The sequence below is a fragment of the Pomacea canaliculata genome, linkage group LG5 (genome assembly GCF_003073045.1).
Source record: "Pomacea canaliculata isolate SZHN2017 linkage group LG5, ASM307304v1, whole genome shotgun sequence".
In the NCBI taxonomy this organism is placed as follows: domain Eukaryota; kingdom Metazoa; phylum Mollusca; class Gastropoda; order Architaenioglossa; family Ampullariidae; genus Pomacea; species Pomacea canaliculata.
In genome coordinates this window covers 2,482,412-2,506,800 of record NC_037594.1, presented here as the reverse complement: position 1 = coordinate 2,506,800, position 24,389 = coordinate 2,482,412, and the positions used below count along the sequence as shown (strand labels likewise).

At 43.1% G+C, this 24,389-nt stretch overlaps 1 protein-coding gene across 1 annotated transcript; it reads right to left on the bottom strand.

Annotated features, from left to right (window-relative positions):
- Positions 1-2,781: 2,781 nt before the first annotated feature.
- LOC112565076 (terepressin/terephysin-like) lies at positions 2,782-23,689 on the bottom strand. The gene is made up of 3 exons (XM_025240330.1): positions 22,947-23,689; positions 5,117-5,324; positions 2,782-3,596 (listed from the first exon to the last, which is right to left on the bottom strand). The coding sequence occupies exons 1-3, from the start codon at positions 23,094-23,096 to the stop codon at positions 3,472-3,474; spliced, it is 483 nt and encodes a 160-aa protein (XP_025096115.1). The 5' UTR covers positions 23,097-23,689; the 3' UTR covers positions 2,782-3,471.
- Positions 23,690-24,389: the final 700 nt, after the last annotated feature.

Here is a 24,389-nt window from a genome sequence, read left to right as displayed (position 1 = left end):
TTCTTTCTGCTTAGTCTCGAAATTAGGTTCATAAAAAAAGGATCAGCAGTTCAACGTTGGTTGAGAACCATTGGGAATGGCTCCACTCCAAACATCAAAGGGATCCGAAGAATAAACAGGCGCAGACCTATTGTCCTTGACAAAATTAGAAACACATCCCGTTAATTGATGGTTAATGTTGCTGTGCTAGGCTTTGAATAGTATGAGCGATTTGAAAACTGCTCAGTCCATTAAAATAAAGAGCAGTGGCATTTACAGGATGTAAAAAGGAAAATTATTGGAACAGTGGGTATTATAGTAATAAAAATGTGTGTGTTTGGGGGATGGGGAATCCTTTCGTTCTTCATTCCTTTCTCATCCATCTCCTGCGCAGCAAAACCTGTCTTTTAATTGTCAGCTTGGAGCTTGGAGGACTAAAAACTGCTTTATGTTGCTTGCTGGTAGCCCTGTTGCTCGCGTTATAAGTTAAAACAAACGGATATTACATATTTTAACACACGAGGAGCAGAAGATAAGAATTTACGTGTTGTTGACAAAGTGAGGCTATGCTGGATGGCTAATTTATAATTTTTTTTTTTACAATGATTGCTTTAGTGTCACCAGACCCTGTTGTCGATGATGGAGTGTTTTAAATCCTGCGACAGCCCTCGAACTCTTACTGAAGTCTCTGAAGTGTGTCAGTTTAAAAGTGCAATAAAATCTTGCTTTCAAAGCATCAAGCAATTAAAGAAGATAGGAAAGGAGCAGTTTGAGAAAAGTGTGTGTGTGTGTGAACTATATTCTTAATGCACATAGAAATGTTTATTTGTTTTATTTTAAACAGAACATTGCGCTGCACACTGGTCAATTTAGCCAAGGGAAACAACCGCAAAAATGTTGCGAATGTGCATTGTAGCTCTCACTCATTACTTCCCTTGATCCACACCTAACAAATCAATCTTAATTATACAAGGCAAACAAAAAAAAAGTTCAAACTTGTCTTTGGCTGGCACAAGAACACTTACAAATGAACACAGCTTTTCACACGTTGATTATACATGTAAACACGCACACAACAAAGTGTAGAAAATATTACATGGTTTTTAAAGACTCCGAAAACGGCTGTAGCAAGGCCCTTCAAAAATTAAATGAAAATGTTACATGCATGTTAAGTAAAGCAATCAGTATCATGACTACACACAACAAACATTCCTGGTTTGCTTCCTGTCTTCGTGTCTTCCTTCAGTGTAGGGCGTCAGACATGTCTGAACAGCCAACCGCCTCTCGTGTCTTGAAGATATTTCCTTTCAGAGACTCTTAATTGAAAACCCATGTTCTCAGCCCTAGTTTCATCGACATCAAGAGGCTTCTTTCATCAGTCTATCTAAGAGATCCATCTTCACTTTTTTTTGGTTGTTGTGTCACGGACGGGTGACATGTCATGCAAGGGGAGTGTATGAGTCAGCACGATGTGGACAGGTCGAGCCGGACATGTTGAACGAGTAACACACGGCATGAGTAATCAGCCCCTCTACAAACAGTTTAGAATGTTCTGGAAGGGTATATTTAGTGAGTAATCAGCCCCTCTACAAATAGTTTAGAATGTTCTGGAAGGGTATATTTAGTGAGTAATCAGCCCCTCTACAAATAGTTTAGAATGTTCTGGAAGGGTATATTTAGTGAGTAATCAGCCCCTCTACAAACAGTTTAGAATGTTCTGGAAGGGTATAGTTAGTATAACTACCCGACACCGGCCACCCTACACTTCCCATCAGGACTCGGCGATGCCAAGACACTACATGCGAGAAGACGAGGTTGTGTTGTCCAAGCAGGGAGCAGTAACCACCTTCGGTTATTTATCATTTTTATATAATCCCTTCCTAATTTCTTTTACAATCTGTTAAAAGGTATAGTAGCTGAACCTAGGAAGATATGTAAGCCGTAAAAGTTTTGTCAGACGAGCGATCTTCGATGGCTTGGATACTGCAGGCCCGGAGTCGCCATGTCTGACAAACGAGAGGGTGGACGTCCCTCCCCCCAGAGGCTGGCCAGTTTTCTGAGACATTTGCTGGATATAATTATAACCTGTTCATTTCAGAGAACATCAGTCGTCAGCGACTGCGACTAAGGGAGGAGTGAGAACAGCTCGTGTGTGAGGGCTGACTGCGCCATGGCGGGGGGACAACTGTTACTGGCGCTGTATTCAGAACTGTGGCAATTAACCATTGTTACTAACAGCAGTAATTATAAATGTAACTCTTTGATGTAATTGAGTGTGGGCTATTGTTTCTTGTTAGTTATTGTAATGGTTTTAAAGCAGCGAGTGCTGTGACATTCTTTTTATAATTAAAAATCAACGGTTCTGCAAGAGAGACAAGTTCAGTTTGCCAGGAACAAAAGAACGCAAAAAATTCTTGACGAGTGTTGGGTGTGCATGCGAGTGTCCTTTACAATCCAATGCAATATTTTATTTCACACTCTTGCTGCATCTTTTTGGTTATTTCATCCACAAAAGTTAAAAAAGCGTTTTGAAGCCTTTTGTTCTCTTAGCTAAAGGTCAAAGACCTCTATCGCTGTCTGCCAGTCTTGATGTCAGTCTGACTTCTCAGATTATCCTGTTCCCCTAGATATTTCCACACACACAGACATGGAAACACGGATATTTGCTTGCCTAGTCACAGACGAACGCAAAGAGAGATGGTCAGTGAACTCTCCCCACGCATGCACGCGCGCGCGCACACACACACACACGTGCACACATTTCTGGAGACAAGAACAAAGACAAAAACCTGACGCCGTATGTGCAGACCCGATGGTAATTTAATCTCCTTTCTCTTTTTCATTGATTCATCAGTTGCTCATGTTACTTTTTTTTAGCCGATGAAGGGATGCTAGAAGTGCGCTGGACAGCAGACAACCACATGATTGTATCCCTTATCCATTTTTTTTACAATAATCAACAATAATCAACAACGCATTGTTTGGGAAGAAGACGTCAAATAACATTTTTTTACTTATTGTTTATTAAAGTAATACTTGATTTTCCACCTAAACTATTTTATTTTCATCGTAACAGTCGCAAATTGATTAATTCAGTTGCTGCTGCATTTTTATTTTACTTGGAAACTTACTACAGGTAAAAACAGAACCAGGTGTGTGTGTGAAAGAGAAAGAGAAAGAGAGAGAAAGAAAGAACGAGAAAAATGGAAAGAAGTCGAGAGGCAAAGAATGATTTTACTGTTGTAGCTGTGATTCTAAATGCAGGATCTGGGTGCGTGGTAGACAGTCACACCGACCATGGGGGAGAACTTGTCTCCAGTAACAACTGCTTCATCAATTTTGTTTGTCCACGTGGTCAGTGGCTTTAGGTAGGGGGCGCTTTATTGATGTTTTGTAAGCAGTCAGCGGTCTCTTCACACATGCTCTTGGCACGGTGGGCCACTTTTTCCCAAACCAGAAGCTTGTTCGGGTCTGCTCGGGGTGAGTCAAAGGTCAGTCATACTGACGATTGGCCAACAGTCGTCGAATTAAGGTCAGTAACTGTCCCCGTGACGGGTCATCCTCGTCCTTTTCGTCTTCCTGGTTGCTGTTGCAGATGGAATTGTAGGAGCAGGCATCTGTAAGACATCACAAGTGTTGTTACATTACTGCTCATTATGACAAGGGGCAGATTACTGTCACAACATTACTGCTTATTATGAATTAAGTCCCTTTAAGGGTGAAATTATGGTTATCTTTACGAAAATATTTTACTGAATTGTCGCTGTTACGACTTTCTAACAGATAAGGTTAATAAGGTCAATCTTACTGAAAGACAACCTGACAAACCTTACAGGTAAGAAGGTAGAAGATATTCACAAGGCCACGATGTTCTTTCCTTTCGTTTCACTCGTCTGTCTCTTTCTCTCATGCACACGCACACACGCACGCACGCACGCACGCAGGCACGCACACAACAAAAAAGTTGAAAATGTCAATGTGCTTCTGTATCAAAATAATTTTTATGATTAGACTTCGGATTTTGTTGCTGTTGTTGGGATTAGAAGAGAAACTTCTTTCACCTGAAGCAGATTTCACTCCTCTGGTGGGAGGGGTTAGAGGGAAGGAAGGATGAATGGTGTGAGGAGTGGACAAGTGTAAGTTGAGAGTGGGATAAGGTCACTGGTCTGTGACATCGCGTGTGTTCTTCTGCAGGTGCCTTCTTCCAGTTGTGGTCTCTAGCTCTTGGTGTCCAGGCGGCCTGCTATGTCTGCAGGGGGGTACTGTCCCCCCATATGGCTCTATTCCTATATTCTAGACTTTTCGGTACTATATTTATTTCTGCTATTCATTACTCTAAATAATTTTTAGTTTGCTATAGTTTTTTTCTTTAATAATAATAATATAGGCTACACATCTGGAAAGAAGAATTGGTTCTTTGTTTATGTGCAGCTGTTCCATTCAGTTGACCTAATGAGGACTATGTTGATTAATTATGCAGCCAAGAAAGGGTTTTGAATTTTTTCAACACCTTTTTTTTTCTATACAAGTCTGCGTCTTAATATACTGCATGGAGTGTGTGTGTGTGTGGGAGGGTAATTGGTGTTTTACACCGACTCAGCAACTAAGGATATATCACGACAAGGCAGCCAGCCCTGTAAACAGATGCCATGCAGAGAAAGAACAGCGTGCCCGAGACGAGAGCTGAACCCAGGACACCCAACCTTCACTGTATGAAGAAGGAAGGGAGGAAGGTTGTTGCAACCTGACGTCACAAAAGACTGAATCACGTGACTCATCACATCTTGTAAAAGCAGTGGACAGTGACGTCAAATGGCATTCAGACGCCAGTGACGTAAGAGACATTACATTGTTGCTATGCGACGTACAGTGATGACGGTCTGCTAACGTCTAAAGGACCATCGATCTCTACGCTCTCATGACGTCACTGGGCTCGCATCATCGATTTCATCGCCAACACCACTTGTGTCACAAACGCATGGGTTACGGCCATTTGCGTTGCTATGTAACTGATGAAACAAGATGGCGAAACACACAACTCTGACTATAACATACACCACTATGACTCTCTTCTACGTGGTTAAGATATCTGGTCACGTGGTTAAACTGATGAAGGCACGAGACTGTTGCCACTCACCTTGCACACAGCAAATGCCGTTGGCCACGCAGATGCCCATGTTGTTGATGCCACACGGAGATCCATTCACAACGCAAGGGACTGTACTCTCATTCTCCTTCACACATTCCAGCGCCTGTGACGTGCCCATCAAGCAACCGATTTCCTGTCCGCAGCAAATGGAGGGGCCCACGCACTGCCCTTTGCCCCCTGGACCACAGGCCATGCACTAACACAAAAAACATAGGTAATAATAATAACAACAACATTAAGAAAGAAGAAGCACATGTGAATGACAGATTGAGGGAATGAGGGATGGAGCTCTAGAAAGAAGAATGTTTCAAAGTCCTCCTTGACGAAAACTATAAAGACGATTGCTACTTATAAAAAAATAAAGCTCAGATAGAAATCTTGTGTAGTATAGAAAGACAAGTGCAGATACAACATAAATAAAGAGAATGGAAAGAAACATGGGATGCCGCTTGGAACTTTACATTAAAAACTTCGCCCGAAGAACGCCGCCATTAACAGTCTGAATGAAAACGGAACACAAAGCAGACAAAAGAAAAGAGAATGAAAGAAAATCGGAGGTAACTTGAGAAAGGGTAATGTTAAAGTTCGTTTAATCTTTTTTGTAGTCATATGAGCGCATGAACTGAACAGCGATTTTTGTGTTTGTTTGCTAAATCAAAGGTTTGTAGATACTGAGCCAAAAAAGACAATATTTGTGTAAACCGATCTCACAAATCTTTGCAAGCAAACACACAGACTGACAATAGAATCACCTGTTTAACCGATGACGTCACCTAGCAACCACCGTTCCCCCATCAACAGGTGTGGTGGTGGTAGTATGAAACTTTGATGATTGCTCATTTGTTCTGAAGTTTACTTTTATGATATATATAGTCCAGCCCCGAATATTAAGTGTGGCTAAAATACAAAAAAGTGTTTTTGTGTCTGTTGTCTCGTTGTCAGGTTTATTTCGCTGAGCAGCAGCTTCTTCTTTTATTTGTTCATCTTCATTCCAGGAGTCAGCTTCAGATGACAGAATTAGTTGAGCTAAAAACTGCTTTTATTTTCTTCTGTCGCACAGCGATCGTGATGTTAATCTGCTCATCCCCAAGTCTTTTTTCTGGTTCACCCGGGGTCAGTGTCTGCGTCATTCTACCCGTGGGTGGATTAGTCTGTGCTGTACGGAGAAAGGAAGGATTTGCCGGCGGGTTGCGAGTAAACACCGGGAGTGACGAAATGGTGACTAACGATGGCGAGGTTGGTAGTGAAGACAGAGAGACAGAGGGTGGGCCACCGGCAACAGTCAAGACAAGCACCCGGCATTGACGGTAGTGTGAGTGGTTTGTTAGTGTGTTTGTGAGTGTGTTTGTATGCAGATGAGAAAGCGTTGAGTCTCGTGTGTGTGTGTGTGTAAGGGGTGGCTATACATTTATACGTTTCCTGCATATAAATATAAATGTAAATGTGTAAAAGTGGGTGAAGGTTACAGTGTGTAACAAAATGTAACAGTATGTTACATCCTGGCCTTATCGGCAGGTGTGTAACAGCCTGATCTTAACAACATTACAGTTCTTGTAACAGCGTGCTGTTAACAGCAAATCTGCGAAGGTGTGGAAGGAGACAGAAAGAAAGTTTTCTACGAGCAACAAAACAAAGAAATGTTTCTACGACCAACAAAAGAGAGATCGAACTAAAAACCTTTCTTTGAGGCCTGAGCCCATTTGAAAAAAGAAGTGAAAGAGAAAGAGAAAGAGAGAAAAAGCCACACTTGACAAAGGTGTCCCCAAGCACTCACACACACACATAGATACAACCACTCGATGTAAAGCCCACAACCAACAGTTTTAGTTTGCGCTTAGCGACCCCAACCTATGTCCGAATCCCAATTTAAAAGAGAAATCTTGCATAGCACTGACTGTATTGGAACTGGTGGGACACAGCACACAAGGACCAGCCTGCAGGTGTGCAGGTAAGGTGGCGGAGCATCAAAGGCTTTACCTGCGGCCAGCGCCGCCGTGTGATTGATGTGTTAATGAGCAAAGAGCGGAGAACTATTGAGAACTGCGAGTCTACCTGCAGAACCATCCTGGCAACCACAGGTAGCTCGTTGCTCCACACGTGAAATTGAAGCTGGGGGTGGGGTGTGGGGTGCACTTCCTGTCCTCCAGCCGTCTGCTGCTGCCATGGATCTCTGAGATCACGTGACCCTTATCCCTGATTTATCCCTGGCCTTTTCTTCCTCCCCTAAGCAGCTTTCCCCACCTTTAACCTGCTGTGTGACCAAATAGTCCGTGAGGGTAACAAGTATTAATGAGGTTGAAGCCAGTGGTGACAGTTGACATTTGAGGTATTGCTGCAGATCATCATCATCACTGTCGTCGTCATCATGACTTTTACGCAAAAAAGAAGGGAAGCATGCAATGAATAGATCCTGGAATATTTCTCAAAATAAAGTTCAAGCCTAATTATACTTCGATAATGCTTTGCGATGACTTACGATAAGTGTGTCTATTGTCTATGAAAAATCTCACTAATGGAGTGCGTCTATAGTCCATGACAAGTCTGACGATGAAGGTATCTAGTGTCTATGACATGTACATGAGAAGTCTCTTGAAGAAATATTTATTGTCTGCGGTAACATTGATGATGAAGTGTGTCCTGCGAGACGTCTTATAAATATATATATAATAATATATATATAATCAAAAGACGAAAGACTGATGATAATCTGTGTATTGCTTTTGACAGGTCTCATCACACACGTATACACACACACACACACACGTACACACACGTACACACACACATACGCTTGTCTATTCAAATATCCAAGCCCTCAACAAACCAGCATCAGTCATAACAACATTCAGTAGACAGTTTATGAATCGTTCCTGCAAATCGACCAAACTGTTTGTTATTATTTCTTTAGCTCCATGAAGCTATTTATAGCGAGACAGTTAGCGACTTTTGTCAGAAGACAAACTCTTTTCACGCGGAGGCTGGTTAGGATGCCGTTACAAGATAACCGAGAGTGCAGCGCCGCCTGCGACAGGGTTTTTCCATGAAGGGTCCTGATCTGTATTCATCCGCAAACCTTGTAGTAATTCTAGACTGGCGATGGCCGTCCGCACGAACAGAAAGTCCCAGGGAATAAATGCGCCAACGATAGCGGCGGGCAAATAATCGCATCACAAGTCTGTAAATGGCGATAGTCTCCCTTGTTGCCGGCGTGGCGGCTTGTGGGGGAAGGGATTGGTGGGTAAGAGTGCGAGCACGCCTGGATGATAACGGATTTCAAGCCGGTGATCTGGATCATTTAGTGAAGAAGCTAAAGTTTCATGTTTGATTAGCGCCGATCTTTTTTGATATAACTCTCCCATGCTCTGCCTCCCTCTCTTTCCCCCCGTGTGCCTGATCTCGTGTCGGGCATGGTTCTTTCTCTTCATGTGGCATGTGCTTACAGGGCTATACACAGCTGCTGATTCGGTATAAAACAATAATTCTCTCTCTCTACCCCTACCCCAAACCGTACATACGTGTATGTGTGTGTGTGCACCCTCTTACACTGACAAGCTGTGTGTTCGAATCCAACACGATAATTCTGAGTGTGAACACGTCTCTGTCTCTCTGTTAAAGACTTAAACCCTCAAACGTGTCTCGCATAGTCATCTGATACCCGGTTAATGTTACAGATTGCCTCCTCTTCGATCCTCCAGCTGTTGTGTTTCGATTTCATTTTCCATCCGACAGCCCGCCTCCCCCTGTCTCCCCGTAACACAGACCCTCCCGTTCAGTCTGACAGGATGATGTCACGCGGCCGCCGTCATCACATCTCACGCGTCAACGGTCATCAGATGTCACAGCACGTGAACTGCATCCAACGCGCATGCGCGCACCAGCACGTGACTTCCACTTGCCAGACGCCCGAGCACGCCCGTCTCCGAAATTTACTTCGACGCCAAATGGCAGACGACTGGCGGCCCACCCGAGCCCTGCCTCAGCAAATATTATTTTTTCAGCCCTTGTGACGAGGCTCTGCGAGGACAGATTGGCTGTCTAACGGTGCCAGACCCGAGACCCTCCTCGCGTGTGACCAGAGCGCACGTGAAATCTACTTTCAGCACGTGCTTGTCGGAGCGTGAAGGACCTCAACAGTATAAATGCCAAGAACACAAAAGTCTGCTTGATGGTCTGTCCTATGCAATGTCTTTTTTTTTTTCTTTTTCCCCCTTTCTGTTCGTACCGAGGGGGGGGGGGAATTGGTGTTTTACGCCGTGTCAGCAGCTAAGGCTATATCACGGCAAGCAGCCAGCCCTGTAAACAGATGCCGTGCAGAGAAAGAACAACGTGCCCGAGACGAGAAATGAACTCAGGGCATAACAGCGCTAACCGTTTCTTCTGTTCGTAAAGGATGAAATAGCATCCTCCCGAAGTTTCCCTTTTTTACAACCCTTTTAACGAATATGGACGAACGTTTAAGAAATATGGCAAACTTTTGCATGACGGTTATTTACAGAACAAGTATTACTACATATTTTATTTTTTTTTTTAACTAAGAGAGAAATACAACGAATCTTGTGTTGGATGTGCTCTGGCAGATGAAGGATCCTCCAGTTACATATTTACAAAGGTCCAAATGTGTTTATTGACTTTACTCAGATTTAGGCCGCTGGTTATAGTTTTAGCTGAAAATATTAGTGTTCCTTTCACATTTATTTTAGTCTACACTGTATTTTGTGTGAATCACTGCTGAACTTTCTTTATGAAATAAAATTTTTATTTATAAATTTTCAATTGTCCTAGACAAAAGATAAAAGCCAAAATAAAAAAAATATACAAAGACAAGTTCTTCGCAGGGGAGGTAACCAGCTAAAGATGCAAGTAACACACACTTCGATAAAGTTTGATTCTAAACCCTACAAACGATTCTGTGGCCACATACAACAGATTAATGCCTCCTTAATGTGTGAAGATTTCTCCTCAGCTCTCGGTTGACTGTGGGTTTATTGCGAGTCACATGACTTTGGTCCTCTGTCCTGGACATTCCAAAGATGCTGAAGGCTGAGAAAGACTAGCGACGATGTTTAAACTAAATGTCCACCATAAAGAACTCCGTAAAGGAAGATCATTTTTCAGTGACCATCTGAAGAGGAAAGTCGAGTAATACATTTTGTTTATAGATTTTAACAATGCAACAGTCCAATTTAATTGATGTTCGCAAACATCAACAAAAAAAGCGAAATCTCAAGATGCAAGCGCAGGTGGTATCACAGTTTAAATGTACCATAAGCCGCCATCTGCTGGAGGTTGACGATCTTCCCACTTGCTTTATGACTTATAAAGAGCAAAAACTTTTTCTTTTACAGTGTAGATTTATATCACGGAAACTGCCAAAGAATTTTTTGACGGGTATCATTTGTGTACCCAATACTTTGAATTTAGTCTCTTTAATGTATCAGCAAATTAAAAATAAGACCAGCAGGACCATCCAGAGAGACTTTCAAGCATCAGGTGTTTGTTCTTAAAAAGCGACTTACGCTTCGTGTTTCAGGTTTATTGTGCCAAGTAAATAATTCAGTTTTAGCAGTTGGATAAACTGAAACTTATAGTGTTGTTTTTAATTTTTAGGGATTTTAATGTGGCATTTGTAGAATTGTTAGCACACTGCTGGATATTGTTTCTTTGCTGTTTGAATGATGCAATCTTAGCAAAGCCGTGTTTGTCTTCTAATTTTCCTATTTTTCTCTCTCTCTCTGTAAATGTTCTTCCTCACCTCCTAGTCTCGGCTCTTTTGGGTTTTATATTGCAGTAAACAAACCTGAAATTACTTAACTCACAACAGCTTATAAAAAAATATGTGACCAGAATAAAATCAGAATTTTGAAGTATGCTTAAAGTCATTTCATTAGACTGAGAAAAAAAATGACACGGGTAGAAAAGTATATTAAGTTTGAAACAATCAGCGCACATACCCAAGCAACAACAAAAATTGCGTGTGACCTATAAAGGTCGCAAGTAGTGAAAGAACGACCTCAACCTTTATCTAAGGGAGACAACCGCTTGGAAGATTGACTAATTGAAGGAAATGGGTGGAGTAGACAGTCATTATAAAAGCCCCTCGTCTGGACGTTCTGCTGACGAAAGAACGAGAGACAGCGAAGTGTCAGCAGCCTCACCCACTCGCGTGTCCCACCCCACCACGGTCACCACCCGTAGAAGTCTTGGCTACGTGCAGGACAGACCACGTAAAGACGTGACACGTTGTAAAGCCACCGTCGACTTCCGGTGCGACACTTAACTGCGTCGTGGCATCGTCCTCCTGTCAGGCCGCACCTGCCTCGAGGGTGGATAAGCGCGGAGGTGAAGTGTGTGGTAAAGCTCACTATCGTTGACCTTTGATCTCTTAAAAGGAAAAGGGGTTAAACTCGTTCTGCCTGTCGTGTTTGTACTGTTGTCCTACGTGTCTGCGGCAGACATGAAGTGTCAGTCTTTACTGTGGGTGTTCCTCGAACAACGAGGCAACTCCAACTTTGTTTGGATGGAATGCCATGGATATTCCGCATCCACAGACGCTAATTATCGCCCTTGCACCCAAAGAACTTGTCCTTCGTCTTTTGACTACCTTGACCACAATCAGTGAGCTGCCAAGACTTGCGTTAGCTCTAACCCTTTCGAGAGTCGTCATGGCAACAACATTTTAACAACAATTAGAACAATAAATAACATTTTGGAGCATGAACCTTTTCAGTTCAACAGGATTTGTAGGATTTATCATGGCCCAGGATTTTAGTGTTTCGTGTGGCTGACTCTGTGGGTTGGTTTAGCAGGTGAGCTTTTACTAGAGTGATTTATGGGGGAAGGGGGAAAATAGGATTAAAGGAGAAAAACCCACAACGGCCATACAGAGATTGTTCTGCTACAAAATCTCTACAAGGATCTTCTGAGTTCTGGTTGCAGTGGTGGTAAGTGAATATGTAACAACTCTGCCCCTCCCGTGTCACTGGATCATCAATCAGTTCATAATTAGTAGTAGAGAAGTTTCTGAGTGGTTCTATGTCAAAAATGGAAGCAGGAGTCCGAGCGTTCACACGTGGCAGAGTTTAGACTAACCCACAGAAGTTTATCAGAAATAAAGTTTTAAAAGTTAAAGGAACATTATCAGTTTGATTTTAAGTAGTAAAATTACTCCCTCCCACACACACCATCTAAAAACTTCACTGTAGGAGACATTAAAGTTTGGATGGATTGTCTGTATGCAGACGACAAGCGATGGACGGCGATGTTCCGCAAGAACAGACCACAGGACATCGTCTCGTCTGCTCTGATGTCGCGGACACCGAGATGTCAAAGGTTAGCAGTTTCTTCTGCCATGGGCGATGAACCAAGAGGCCCGTATAGGAAAAGTAACACCGCCCTGTTTTGACGAGAAACATCTTCCTTTTAGACATGGGTAATCTAAACCGCCGGCCGGAAGACTTGTTTTTATTTCTTTCAGGAGACTAAAAGCCTTTGTGGCATTTGACCTTTTTGGTGCGCGGCTTCGTTGCGAACACAAAGTGGAAGTCAAGATGGCGAGCGGATAGTTTGTCAGACTCTAGTCTTCAAACTGAGTTGGCAGACAGCCGGGTACACAGCAGGGAGGCAGACAGTCGGGTACACAGCAGTCAGGCAGACAGTCGGGTACACAGCAGTCAGGCAGCAGACGAGTGGAGGGGCTTACTAATGAAAAGGGGAGAAGATCCGTCATGCGATAACTGGTGCACAAGAGCTGCAGTTCTTACAGTCACTAATGTCTCGGTTCAGATGGAGCAGATGACGAGGTTTAAACAATTAAAAAAAAACCCTGGATAGGTAACAAGAGAAGAAAGTATACCACTCCTTGATATTGTCGACACTGGACCAGAGAGAGAGAACATCGAATCCAATTCCCGCTGGACCTAAGTGCCTTCAATCAAAGGAGCCTAATGTATGACGAGGAACAATAGCAACAATATTTTCCGACACCGCTTGTTTTTTTTTTTTGTTTTTTTGAGGTTGAAGTCCGGGAATAGAGAAAACGGGACAACGCCCGCTTCAGCGAATTAAACTGTTTTCCGTTGGGGAACGCGGCACTTTTTTGTCTCATGCCAGACTTTGGCCATTGTCCCGCTTCGTACATTAGACTCAAGGTGATGACACGAACAAGAACTTTTCTTCCCATTGAAAGCTTTCATTGTTTACTTTGACAAGGCAATTAAAAGCAGCTCTTTCGCGAACTTTCAGAGGACAGAAACGGTCGGAAGTCGGTTGTTTGGACGGTTTGATTGGCTAGTGGGGAAAACAGGAAGTGGTTCAACAGTAGGTGGCGTTGAAAGGGGAGGAGACCGAGGTGCGGGAGGGGAGTGAACTACAGACGTAACATCCAGAAATATGTTTGCACAAGGGGAGAAGTGAACTTGGGACCTCACAGTCCACAATGTAGGATAATAAGTTAGCAATCTGTCATTGAGCTTCTTGAAGGAAATGAAAATAAATACAAGTGTTTTCACTGAGTTACTTGAACAATTTATGACAGTGCATACACTTGTTTCACTATCTTACTATCACTCAAGTCCAAGCATGGCTCAAATGAACTGAGAGATTGAAAATGAACAGACGGAAGATTTAGCGACAGAAATGAAGACAAAGTCACTCAGCACGGGTAGTGGCTTGACAGACGAGATAAGGAAGGTGTGAGGAAACACCCAAGGAGATGAGTACGGTCGGTAAACACCTTTGTCATCAACAAGTGAAAGGCTTTCAATTATCTTTACCACCATCTTCCCCTTTAATCTCATTTTGCTATTTATTTAGCTTGTTGACATTGTGTCGAAGTCTCCTTCTCTCTTTCGTTTTTCTCTCATTCTCCACACTTTCATCTCTTTTTTTTCCCCACCCCTTGCTTTCAATATTTACTTATCTGGATCACCGATATATTTGACTATCTTTGATGTTATTCTTACTACACATTTTACAGGCGGTGCTACTTTTTGGACTTACTCGTAGTCGCGTAAATAAACTTTAAATTTTTTTTCTCTCACCAGCGCGCGCGAGGACAAACATGACCCCGCCCACGCCCACAGATATCAGGGAAGACTTTTTTAAAATTAATTGCGTCGTTCGGATATAAAGTCAATCGACTGAGGCGATTAGTCTACAAACAGAATGAGACCGCCCGATCCATTATACCAGACGACACCCAGCTACTTGCGCCATTAACTTCTGGGCTTGTCAGCCTTCAGACAGTCAACTAATAGTCTCGGTGGTCACTTGAGAGGGAAAGCCGGACCCAGTGAAGCGTGTCCCATCTTTGTCCTGTCCTGGGACACTCGGTCACCTGGCGGCTGGAGCTGAAGGTGAAGCCAGGCAGCGAGGAGTCTCCGGAGGTGGCGGTGCCCGGATGAAGATCACCGTTAATTTCCGGGATTAATCCGATCTTCGCAGCCCCGCGCCGCACGCTTGGCTGAGCACCAATAGGATTCTGGGAAGGTGCGTGGTGCTGCTGGTCACGCTTCAGTGAAGGTCTGCACGGCTGGGTGTCCACTCAGACATCAAACTCCCATCCCACACCGGCCAGCCGCTAGCCTCGCTTTGGAATTCAACTTCGTCGACGCGTTAGAGCGAGAAGACGATGGGGGAAATACAAACAAACAAACCTGAGCCCGATTTGGTGATTTGAAAGTAGACACAGTAACGATCGACTGAGCGACTACAGATAAGGGGGACAGTCGCTGTAACTGGATGCTAGTGCCAAGCAGCCAGCCAACATTTTGTGAAAAATCAACTTAGCAGTCTGCTAGTTAACATTCAGCTTAGCGTGACTGTGGCTAACCCGCCCGACCGCCCACCTGGAGATCGATGATATGATTTGGTGATGGATTAGTCCAGATAAATATCTGATGAGTGCTTTTACCGGGGAAGGTTTGTGTTCAGAAAAAACAGTGGAGTGTTAAATACAAAAGTCTTGACAGACGCATCATACTGTGTGTAAGTAACAAGAGTATGTAAGCACAAAACAAAAAACGAGTGAATGACTAAGTAGCACAAGAAGACAAAACTATTTCAGGAGCTAAAAAATAAAAAAGTATTAAGAGCTACAGAAGCAGGTGAAATGGATAATTCGACTTAGGAAAATGAAATATTCTAGTCCACAAGGAGACTTTTTGACAATGCAGGCCATTGCTGGGTATCGAACCTGACAGTCTGTCTTGGTGGACAAGAGGACACACCCAGGGTCTGCTGCGATGCCTATTCGGTGTTTCACGTGCTTTGGCTCACGAGACTTGCTCAGGTCAACTCTCCCCACCCTTGCCCTCCATTGAGAGCTTGAAAGCTTGCGGACCTGTGAAGTGGCAGACGGACGATGAAGAGCATTGGAGCGAATCCTACCCGTGGAGGCGTAACGATGCACCTGGTCAAGCGGCAAGGGTCAATCACCTGCTTTGCACTGTGTGTTAAAGACCTGCCTGACACCAACATATGCTTAAAGCAAGCCAATGGCTTATAAAGTTCTACACGTGTCTACAGAAACTCATTCTTTCCCGATATACAAACCTTGAAACACCAACATATACAGACAGAAAGTATCAAGTGACATGATGTTGACTATTTTGTCCTCAAGACCGATGACCAGCTGACCGAATGGGATGGTAGGACTACATAGTCACGAGAAACATTTCAGAATCGCGTGTCAAGTTTTGTTTTAGAAAACATTGCGGGAGTTTGATGTTTGGAGGAATGGGTTTCCCGAACCATTCACTGAGATAACAGGTGATATAACATCGTGTAAATAAATGTCGAAGATGATTGATTTAACGATTTCTTTTCGCTGTTTTCATCTGCGACAGAGTTTATAACGACAGTCACGCCATTTTTTATTATATAGACGATCCTCGCACATACTCTCAAAATGTCCTTTCTCTATTGTCTATTCTTGTGACTCATGGTTTCAAGACACCGGACAATTCCGTCATACTCCCACCCCACTACCCACACCCTCCCACTCCACCCTCCACGAAGATGTCGGTCTTCTTTCAAACTAGCTCCTCCAGGTCTCACGGACTGTCCAGGAACCTTCTGAAAAATGTGGAAAGCTCTTTGTTTGGAAATGCATGCAGCTTGAGCATGCTCTGGAAGCCTGCTTCTACTGTTTGCTGGTGGCAAGAAGTACTCTCACGAGGACACAGGTGAGAAGTTAGCGGGGGTGGTTCGTGTTCAAGTCCCGCTACACAAGTGGAATGAGGCAGCGGCAATGGAGGCGGCTGAGAGAGTCACCGACACTATTTTTATCTGCCTATTCATCTGCCAAGCTGGAAGGGAAAGCGATATATATTTTAATCGTTGCAAAAGAAAAGGGAGCTTGGTGAAATGTGGGGTAGGTAGGTCAGAGACCTAGACGAGGATAAAATAAATCATTTTCATCAAGCAAATCTTTTTCACTTTTTTGTGTTACTGTGAAGTACTTTAAAATATTTATAATTTTTTTGTTGAAAGTGAAGATCACGTCATCGTCGTTGTCCTTATCATCATAACAAAAATAACAAGAAAAAGACACGAAAATGTCAACGAAACCCTTTTTGTGTACATGATGCCCTTTATGTAGCTGTTGCGCCTGAAGTCTGTATAGTGTTGCTACATCCTAAAGTGGAACTGCTTTACACAGCCATGGTTTAACAGGATCTTCAAACAGCGGGTCCTCAAGCTCCAGACAGCTCACACGTCCATCTTCTACAACCTAACCCGCAATCAACGATCAAAAGCACATTAACACATGACCTCTAGCAACCCGAATATGCTCTTTGACATCAGAGTCTCCCAGGGGTGGCAGACAAAGCTTCCAAGTGGTGGTCATCGAGTATCCTCCTCTCGGCGGCCAAGTGACCTCTTCTTGTTTTCGCCTTCAACCTAAACTGAGCATCCTGATGGCCAAGGCGATGCTCGGGCTACTAAAGCTTCGGGTAGTCCAAAGATTTTGTGAGGATGGCTGTCTGAAAGTTAGTCTGCGTCAACATCTTCAGGTCTTTGATGTGTCGAGTGAAGTTCCAGCCTCGGGTTGCCGAAGTTTGTCGCTGTTTGTCTCACCCAAACACAAACCGTCCACACAATGATCTGGAACTGTAGTTCAACCAGTACAGATAGTGGCAGACGCCTACGTGAAGAGCCAACCTAAGGTACATACCCCTGTACACACAAGACAGGGTTACCAGCCAGGTGGAGGACGACAATGAGATGAGAGAGAGAAATAGGATGGCGTCGGTTAAAGCCCCCCAAACAAACCTCGAAGTTAACATTATCAGCAATCTTGAGGGCAACACTCCCACCCACCTTGAGGCTGACAGAAATCTGGGTGTTGGTAATGCACGCCTACCTTGGTCAAGGGCAGACCACCAAGCTCAATAAGTAACAATCTACTCAATTTCTCGATCTTTAAGGGGGAATAATAGCGACGATCAGTTTACAAATCAATCAATCAAGATAGGATAAGTAAGTAAGATAGGGCGAGTAAGTGTCTGTCCGTCTGTTGGTTAAGGTATGCATATCAGCGCCACTTAGGAAGCGACACACAAATGAAGGGAGATAACCACCCGGTACATCACACGACCGTGGGCGCAGCACGCAACGCCATCTGTGGAGAGCAGAGACAACGTTGGTGTGACGGCAGGAGGGAGCAACTAGATGAGTTGTGCACACACTGGCGCATGGCCCCCCTCCCGAGCGGAGGAAACGCCGGACCTTGTAGCATCCTCGTCCCTCCACTCTCGCGAGCTGGACCTTCTGCCGCCTCCCATCTGTGTCCTGGGGACAGCCTCGGCGGCTGAACACTCCTCCGTGAGTGACAAGCTTTAGAGAGACCCTCAGCTTTAATGCTGTTCTTGTCTCTGTGGTTACTGGCAAGGAATTTTCTCTTTATTAATTTTTTTGTTGGGTGCACTGTTCTCAAGACGAATGATGGAGGCTGTCATATGTGGTCTTAGCACGGGTACGTCGAGGGGAGAAAAATATAAAATATAAAAATATAAAAACTATGCTCGTGTTTTATTTTGCTCCATATTTTTCACGGTTGAGGAGTCTTCATGCACTCTGACATATCCTGCAACAATCAACTCCTGCATATCCTGCAATACTCTTTCTTACAGATCCTGCGACATCCAATTGAATCCCACAGCAACACTTAACATTTACTTTCGCGCCTGCGCAGTGGTCCTCATGAACGACGAAGCTTACGATATCACGTGATCTCTGATGCCTCAAAGACTATTGAGTAGTTGAGTTTAGTAGACATAGTAGGTAGGAATGCTTTAAGATAATTTACTTCACATAGGATGTGACCGACATATTCACGGACAGTACAAGTGTTTAGTTCCAACTTCCTTAAAAATTAATTTGCCGGAGACTTAGATGAAGCAGATGCAATTAAACGAATTTTTGTAGCACCTGCTGGCTTGAAACTATTATTAAATCCACCGTTTTTCCCACATCTGGTCCAAGGAAAATCAAGCAGGAGCAGCCAGGTGCAGGAGCAACTCTTTGTGTTAATAAAGACACTCGAGTAACACACACAATAATGCTGTGTATCGGGTTTGAATGGTGTATCACAATAAAGCCGGATTGAGTTAAACATTAAAAGCTTTTAGAACTGGATTATACATTTTGTAAAATCTCGGATTACTGGCGAGGTACATGCTCCAGACTCCATTGAACTCTGATAACAGTGATGCCTGTCTTGAGGAATCGGTCGACAAATGTGGGTTATAGCCTCTCAGAACAGACTTGCAAAATTTTAATTCATTCGCACGACAGCCTGGCAAGAGTTAAGATTTTTGTATCTGTAGAAATAAGTAAAAATCCTAAGGGGAAAAAAAATCAAATGTCAGTGGTTCATCGTGTCCAGGTATGGTATATGGAGGGATGAGCTAACATTCTTCAGTCTGAAGGATCGTTTCTGAACTTTTAGAAACTAGTTTGAGCTGACCTCAAGCAAGCTAACCCAAAATAAATCCCAGTAACCAAACACCTTTTAAGATTCTTAAAAAGTAACATTATCACTTTAAACTCAACTTGCGATAAAATAAAATGTCAGTACAAGTGACTCAGTGGGTGCAGTCAAAGACAGAAGGGACATTGTTTTCTGTCATTGTTTTCCCCAGAACGAAGTGCTGCTGCTACGCAAGCAAGAAGTGGAGGAACATGTCGGATCCTACAGTTCCTTCTGGAAGGGTACTGTGGCCAAAGATCGTGAGCAAGATTTCTGAGAAAAGATCGACTACAATTATCAAGAAAAACAGAATTTACAGATTTTAGTGAGATAAAAGGCAGAAATGACATGTAATCCACGGAGTGTGTCACCAAGGATCCAGAACAAGATTTGACATGGAAAATAAATTTATTAAAATTATTGAGCTGGTGTGGACAGCACTCGACCTTATGTTTGTCAAAGGGAGGCATTAGAGGAAGTGGTATGAGGAATAAAAGGTCGAAGAGGAGGAAGAGATGTTTGACTGATTTAGTAAACCTAATGGGTCTGTGATAGCCTTATGTCAACAGTCTCTAGTCACTTCATTTACTGTAAGATGTATGTAAAGTTGTAGGTAGCTTCAGTCAAAGACCAACAAATGAAAGAAAAGGTGAAATTCGTGAAACATAAACAAGTTTTCAACAATTCCAGCTCAGCTTTGGAGAAGGGTGGAGGCAGTAAACAGCTAAAATGTGTGTGTGAGAGAGAGAAAGAGAGAATTGTCTGGTCGTGGACATGACCGACAATCACAAATTCCTACTGAAACCTACGGTGACACCATCTCCGGATTCAATAAAATAAATCCATAAAAAGAAGAAAAAACACCATCAAACGCCCTTCCAGAATCTGGCAGGTGGAAAAGCTGCAAAAAGTTGTCGAAGGGCTTAATTATAGAAAAGGAAGAGCACTGGATGCAGTTTTAATAACTGGATGGCGGTTGGCGGGAACATCGTTAGTTCACATTTAGCAACACGCTCCTCACGCCATGTTTTTCTTTCACGGATTTAGCTGCTTTTGTTGGCCACAAATGTCTGGCACTTGGGAACATTCGGTTTGCAGTAGTTAGTGCAAAAATAACAACTGCCGTCTGTCTGATAGTCGCTATCAAGAAATCATCTGCTCCAAAAAAACGCGAGGATGAGTGTTAACTAGCGAGAGTTGAGCTCGGTTATCAACTATTTGCTTACTTAGTTATTATTTTTATACAAAAGTTTGATTAATATATCTGAAGTCTTTAAGCTGATATTTGACTGGAACTTTAACCAGGCATTATATCAGAAAAATAGATGCAGAAGACAAGAGAAGGGAATAATCGGCGTTTTAAAGGAAGGGAGAGAATGTCAAAGGTATTTAGAAATAAATTTCTCCCTCTGTAAGACGACATGATATTTCGATGGATCAGACAAAATCGTATAAAATGATTACATGGTATTGTACAAGGTAAAAAAAATTTACACAATGTGGTTATTGAAGATAAGAAAGAGCAACATGTGTGAAGCAGAGTTATGGAAGGAAGAATAAGAAGGAATAGGAACTGGTCTGACAGGAAGCCAACAGCAGTGGTTTCAGTTCGATGATCTGGTTGACTACCATGAGACCAAATTATCATTAATAACATCATCAATGTATCTTCCCTTTGCTGAAATGAAAGTGGGAAGCTTCGAAATTCTTTTAGGAAGCATTTTTAGGTAAGGGTATTTTGCAATCAATATCACACCTGTCGTTTGTAGATAACAGGTGAAGGTTTGACTTTTTATCTCACGCCTCGGTGTCTTTTGTATTCAAAGGAATTTTTTTTTTCAGATAGGAAAGGGGAGGTCAATCAGTCCTAGAAGATTTTTATTCGTCTGCTTCGTGTTGAACTTCATCTTAAGTGTGGACTTATGAGAGCTCTTATCTCTCAGCGTGAAACTCTTGTTTGACGATTGTTTTCGCTTTGTTTTCTGTATTTCTTTGTGTGTACCGTCTTTTTTTATTCTACTTGCTTTTTGTGTGTCCTTTTTATTTATTCTCTTTGTCTTTCGGTGTGCATGCGTGAGTGCTTAGAATAAACTTTTGTGTGATTTTCATGTATATGTGTGTGAGAGAGAGAGAGAGAGAACGAGTGAATGAATGAATGCTCTCATAAAGTTTTCAAGTGTACGAGCGATAAGAAGGTGGCCGCTGATTGGCTGTCGGGCAGCTGATGGCAGGAAACAGGTGATCTAACTATTAGTCTACCCTTAATGCACCTGTCTTGGGCGCAAGAGTTCAAGTACCTGCTACCCGCTCTCAGCCATGAGGGTAGAGGAGACGAAAAATAACATCTCAAAGATAAAATCTCTCAAAACATTCCGATATCACAGAACAACAACACATGATGTACACAAACATCATCACACCCTCTATGAACAAGTTAAAAGGTCAGCAGACTGAGGACATGATAATTAGATTGTGTAATTATTCGCAAAGTACTGGACATTAAATACAAAAATATCAAACAACAGGGAAGTAGTATTATTGTAAATAAAATTCAATACTGCGAGTCATCTTGAGAATTTCCTGTATCAGTGTGTGCTTCTGCATTCTCTAAATTCCTGTCCAATCAACCTCTCTCAATGTAACTCTGTCACCATGTATATAGGGTCTGGCTGTGAAAAAACGAGAGTAAAAGAAAAAACCATCGTACAAGTTTTCCCTCGCTCATTCATGGTCTGTGTTTACCTACAACTCAAACAAAGTTGTGCAAACAGGGTATGCACCCAACACGGGCACTATCTGTGTACTCACTCCCTTTTTTCCTCTCCAAATAAAAGCTACATGCTTTGTATCGCAAAACCTCAACACTACATCCTTCAGTAGCTGCTTCTTCCCATAAAAATCTTTCACTTTTGCAGCCAAGTTGACTTCAGTCCCTACAGGTGTTGTTCATCACCTTAGCAAATATTGCAGTGTCAGGGAGGGAAGTACCCGGATGAACGAGGCTGATCTGTGTACAATGTCTTGCCACTGTATATTTTCTCGGTAATAAAAGTCTGCTCCGACAGGGAGTCGAGTGTGGGTACAGCCATCGGCAAACAACAGACCAGCAAATGATCCCAGGAACACCTTCGCGAGCATCCAAAACTTTTCCACAATTTTTGTGGACAGAAAGAAGGTAGCAGCTACTCAAACTTCAGCAAAGTTGTTAACTCGGGGCTAACTTCCCTCGTGAGTTTAAGTTCAATGAATAAAAGTAAATAACCAGACAAGACGAACGACAGAAAACAACATTTAAAAAGTAGTTTTAAAGGAATAGTTGATGGAATGAGCTCGAGATGAATAAAGCTTTAAGCTTTGCTCCGAACTGAATAAACTTTGTCTTTAGTATTCATGTCGCCTCCAGTCACTGGAAACAAACTAAACTGGATTTATATTGAGGAAGAACGATGCACCAAGTCTACACCATGTTATGAAAAAAATATTAAAATATGTGAAATATGTATCCATACCTTTTTTTTCCTTATCGTAGTTTTTGATCAATGTTGATCTTCTCGAGTAAACGAGGTATAACCATAAGAAATTATTCTGCGATTAACTACCGATAGACAAGGCTTTTAAAAACAGAAAGCGAAAAAGAAAGTAGAAGTGAAAATGAAAAATAGAATCAGATGCAGGGATGACAAACTGAGAAACAGACAGACGGAAACCGAGAGTATTGACTAGAAGATGTATATCAGTAATGAATATGATTTTGTTACATAGCAAGCGGGAGAAACAAATGCCTTTATTTTTATCCTTGGCTTCCCTTTGTGGCAGACAGAAAGATAAATAGATAAATAATCAAACCTGTTTTCCTTCTTCCTCGCCTTCAAACGCGCGTTTCCCTCCTCGTGGACAATTGCGTATGAAGCAGGCTTCGGCGGCCGACCAGCAACACACCACCAACATCAGCACCACAAGCAACCTCCACGACAACGACATCTTCACACAGGCCATCTTTGTCCTCTCTTGTCTCTCCCGCCAAAACTCAACCGACGACGAATACAGACACACTCGACAACGCAGCAGGCGAGCTTCAAAACTGTTTCCTTTTTTTTCTTTGTCCTTTTTTTTCTTGCTTGTTTGTTCTGTTCTTCCTTGGGGTGAAGTGTCGGGGTTATCCCGCTCACCCAGTTCACGAAGTTTGGTGTGGAGTTATTTTGGGGATGTCGGCGTTTGTTGAAGAAAGGTCGGCGGTCCGGCCGGTATCTCGAATACTAACCGCCAACCCTGGCTTGACACCCGGCGTAGATAAGCGGGTGAGGGCGGAAAATGTTGTGTTATCCCCGAAGACGACAACAAGGAGAAGCGAGATGGCGGGTGGTACTGGGTCCGGTCGGTGTCCTCCGAGGGTTCTTGGTGTCGTCTGCTTGGCTCCTGCCTGCAAAGGGAGGAAGGAGGGGACGGCCACGTCACTCGGGGCAGTGCCTGGTGCCGGAGTCTGTCCAGTCGATATCCAGCCTGTGGAGCGCGTGTTCCTATATGTACCTGGCGGGCGATAGTAGGAGAGGTCACGTGACTCGTAGCCGCTGGAGAGGGCGGTGGCGGTGGGATGACGCGCTTGAATGTTTGTCACGTCGGTGTAGACGCGACAGCAGCTCGTCGTCTACTGGCTGCACCTGTGGGTGTCAGACAGGTGAGAGAGAGGCGGGGGAAGGTTTTGTACGCACCTACACAGGTATAGACCCACACACGCGCATGCGCGTGCTAATATGTTAATAGATTAGTTGTTTTTTTTAGACAAAAACTTGGCCTAATACGGCTTTATTGTTTCTTTCTTCGCCTCTCTTATCTCTCTCTCTCCTACACACAAACAACTGTGTGTTAAACTCGAAAACACTAAGAGTTCATCGAGTGCCCCGCCAGTGTAGGTACATATATGGAGAAGAAGGTGAAGGCCATCATCAAAGATGACTTCCTATTCCATGGAATATTCGATGTCAGTAAAGGTCTGCTTCGATAAGTAGCCAGAAATATTGTGTTTGTGTGGAAGCTTAGTCTTTGGCACAGTAAACTAATTTGACAGAGAGAAATATTGATACATTAACATAATAACTCTTGTTGGAGCATCACGTTAACAGTCATTGTCGGTTTGGCTTCCTGGAGATGCAGGATGCCAGACACACTAGGAACCTCGTGACACCTCGTGACCCTCAACACCGAAACATTCTGCACCAACTATAACAAATAATCTAAGAAATAGTAACTAGCGCAGATTTGGCAGAAGAAATAAGTCGAATAAGGAGAAAT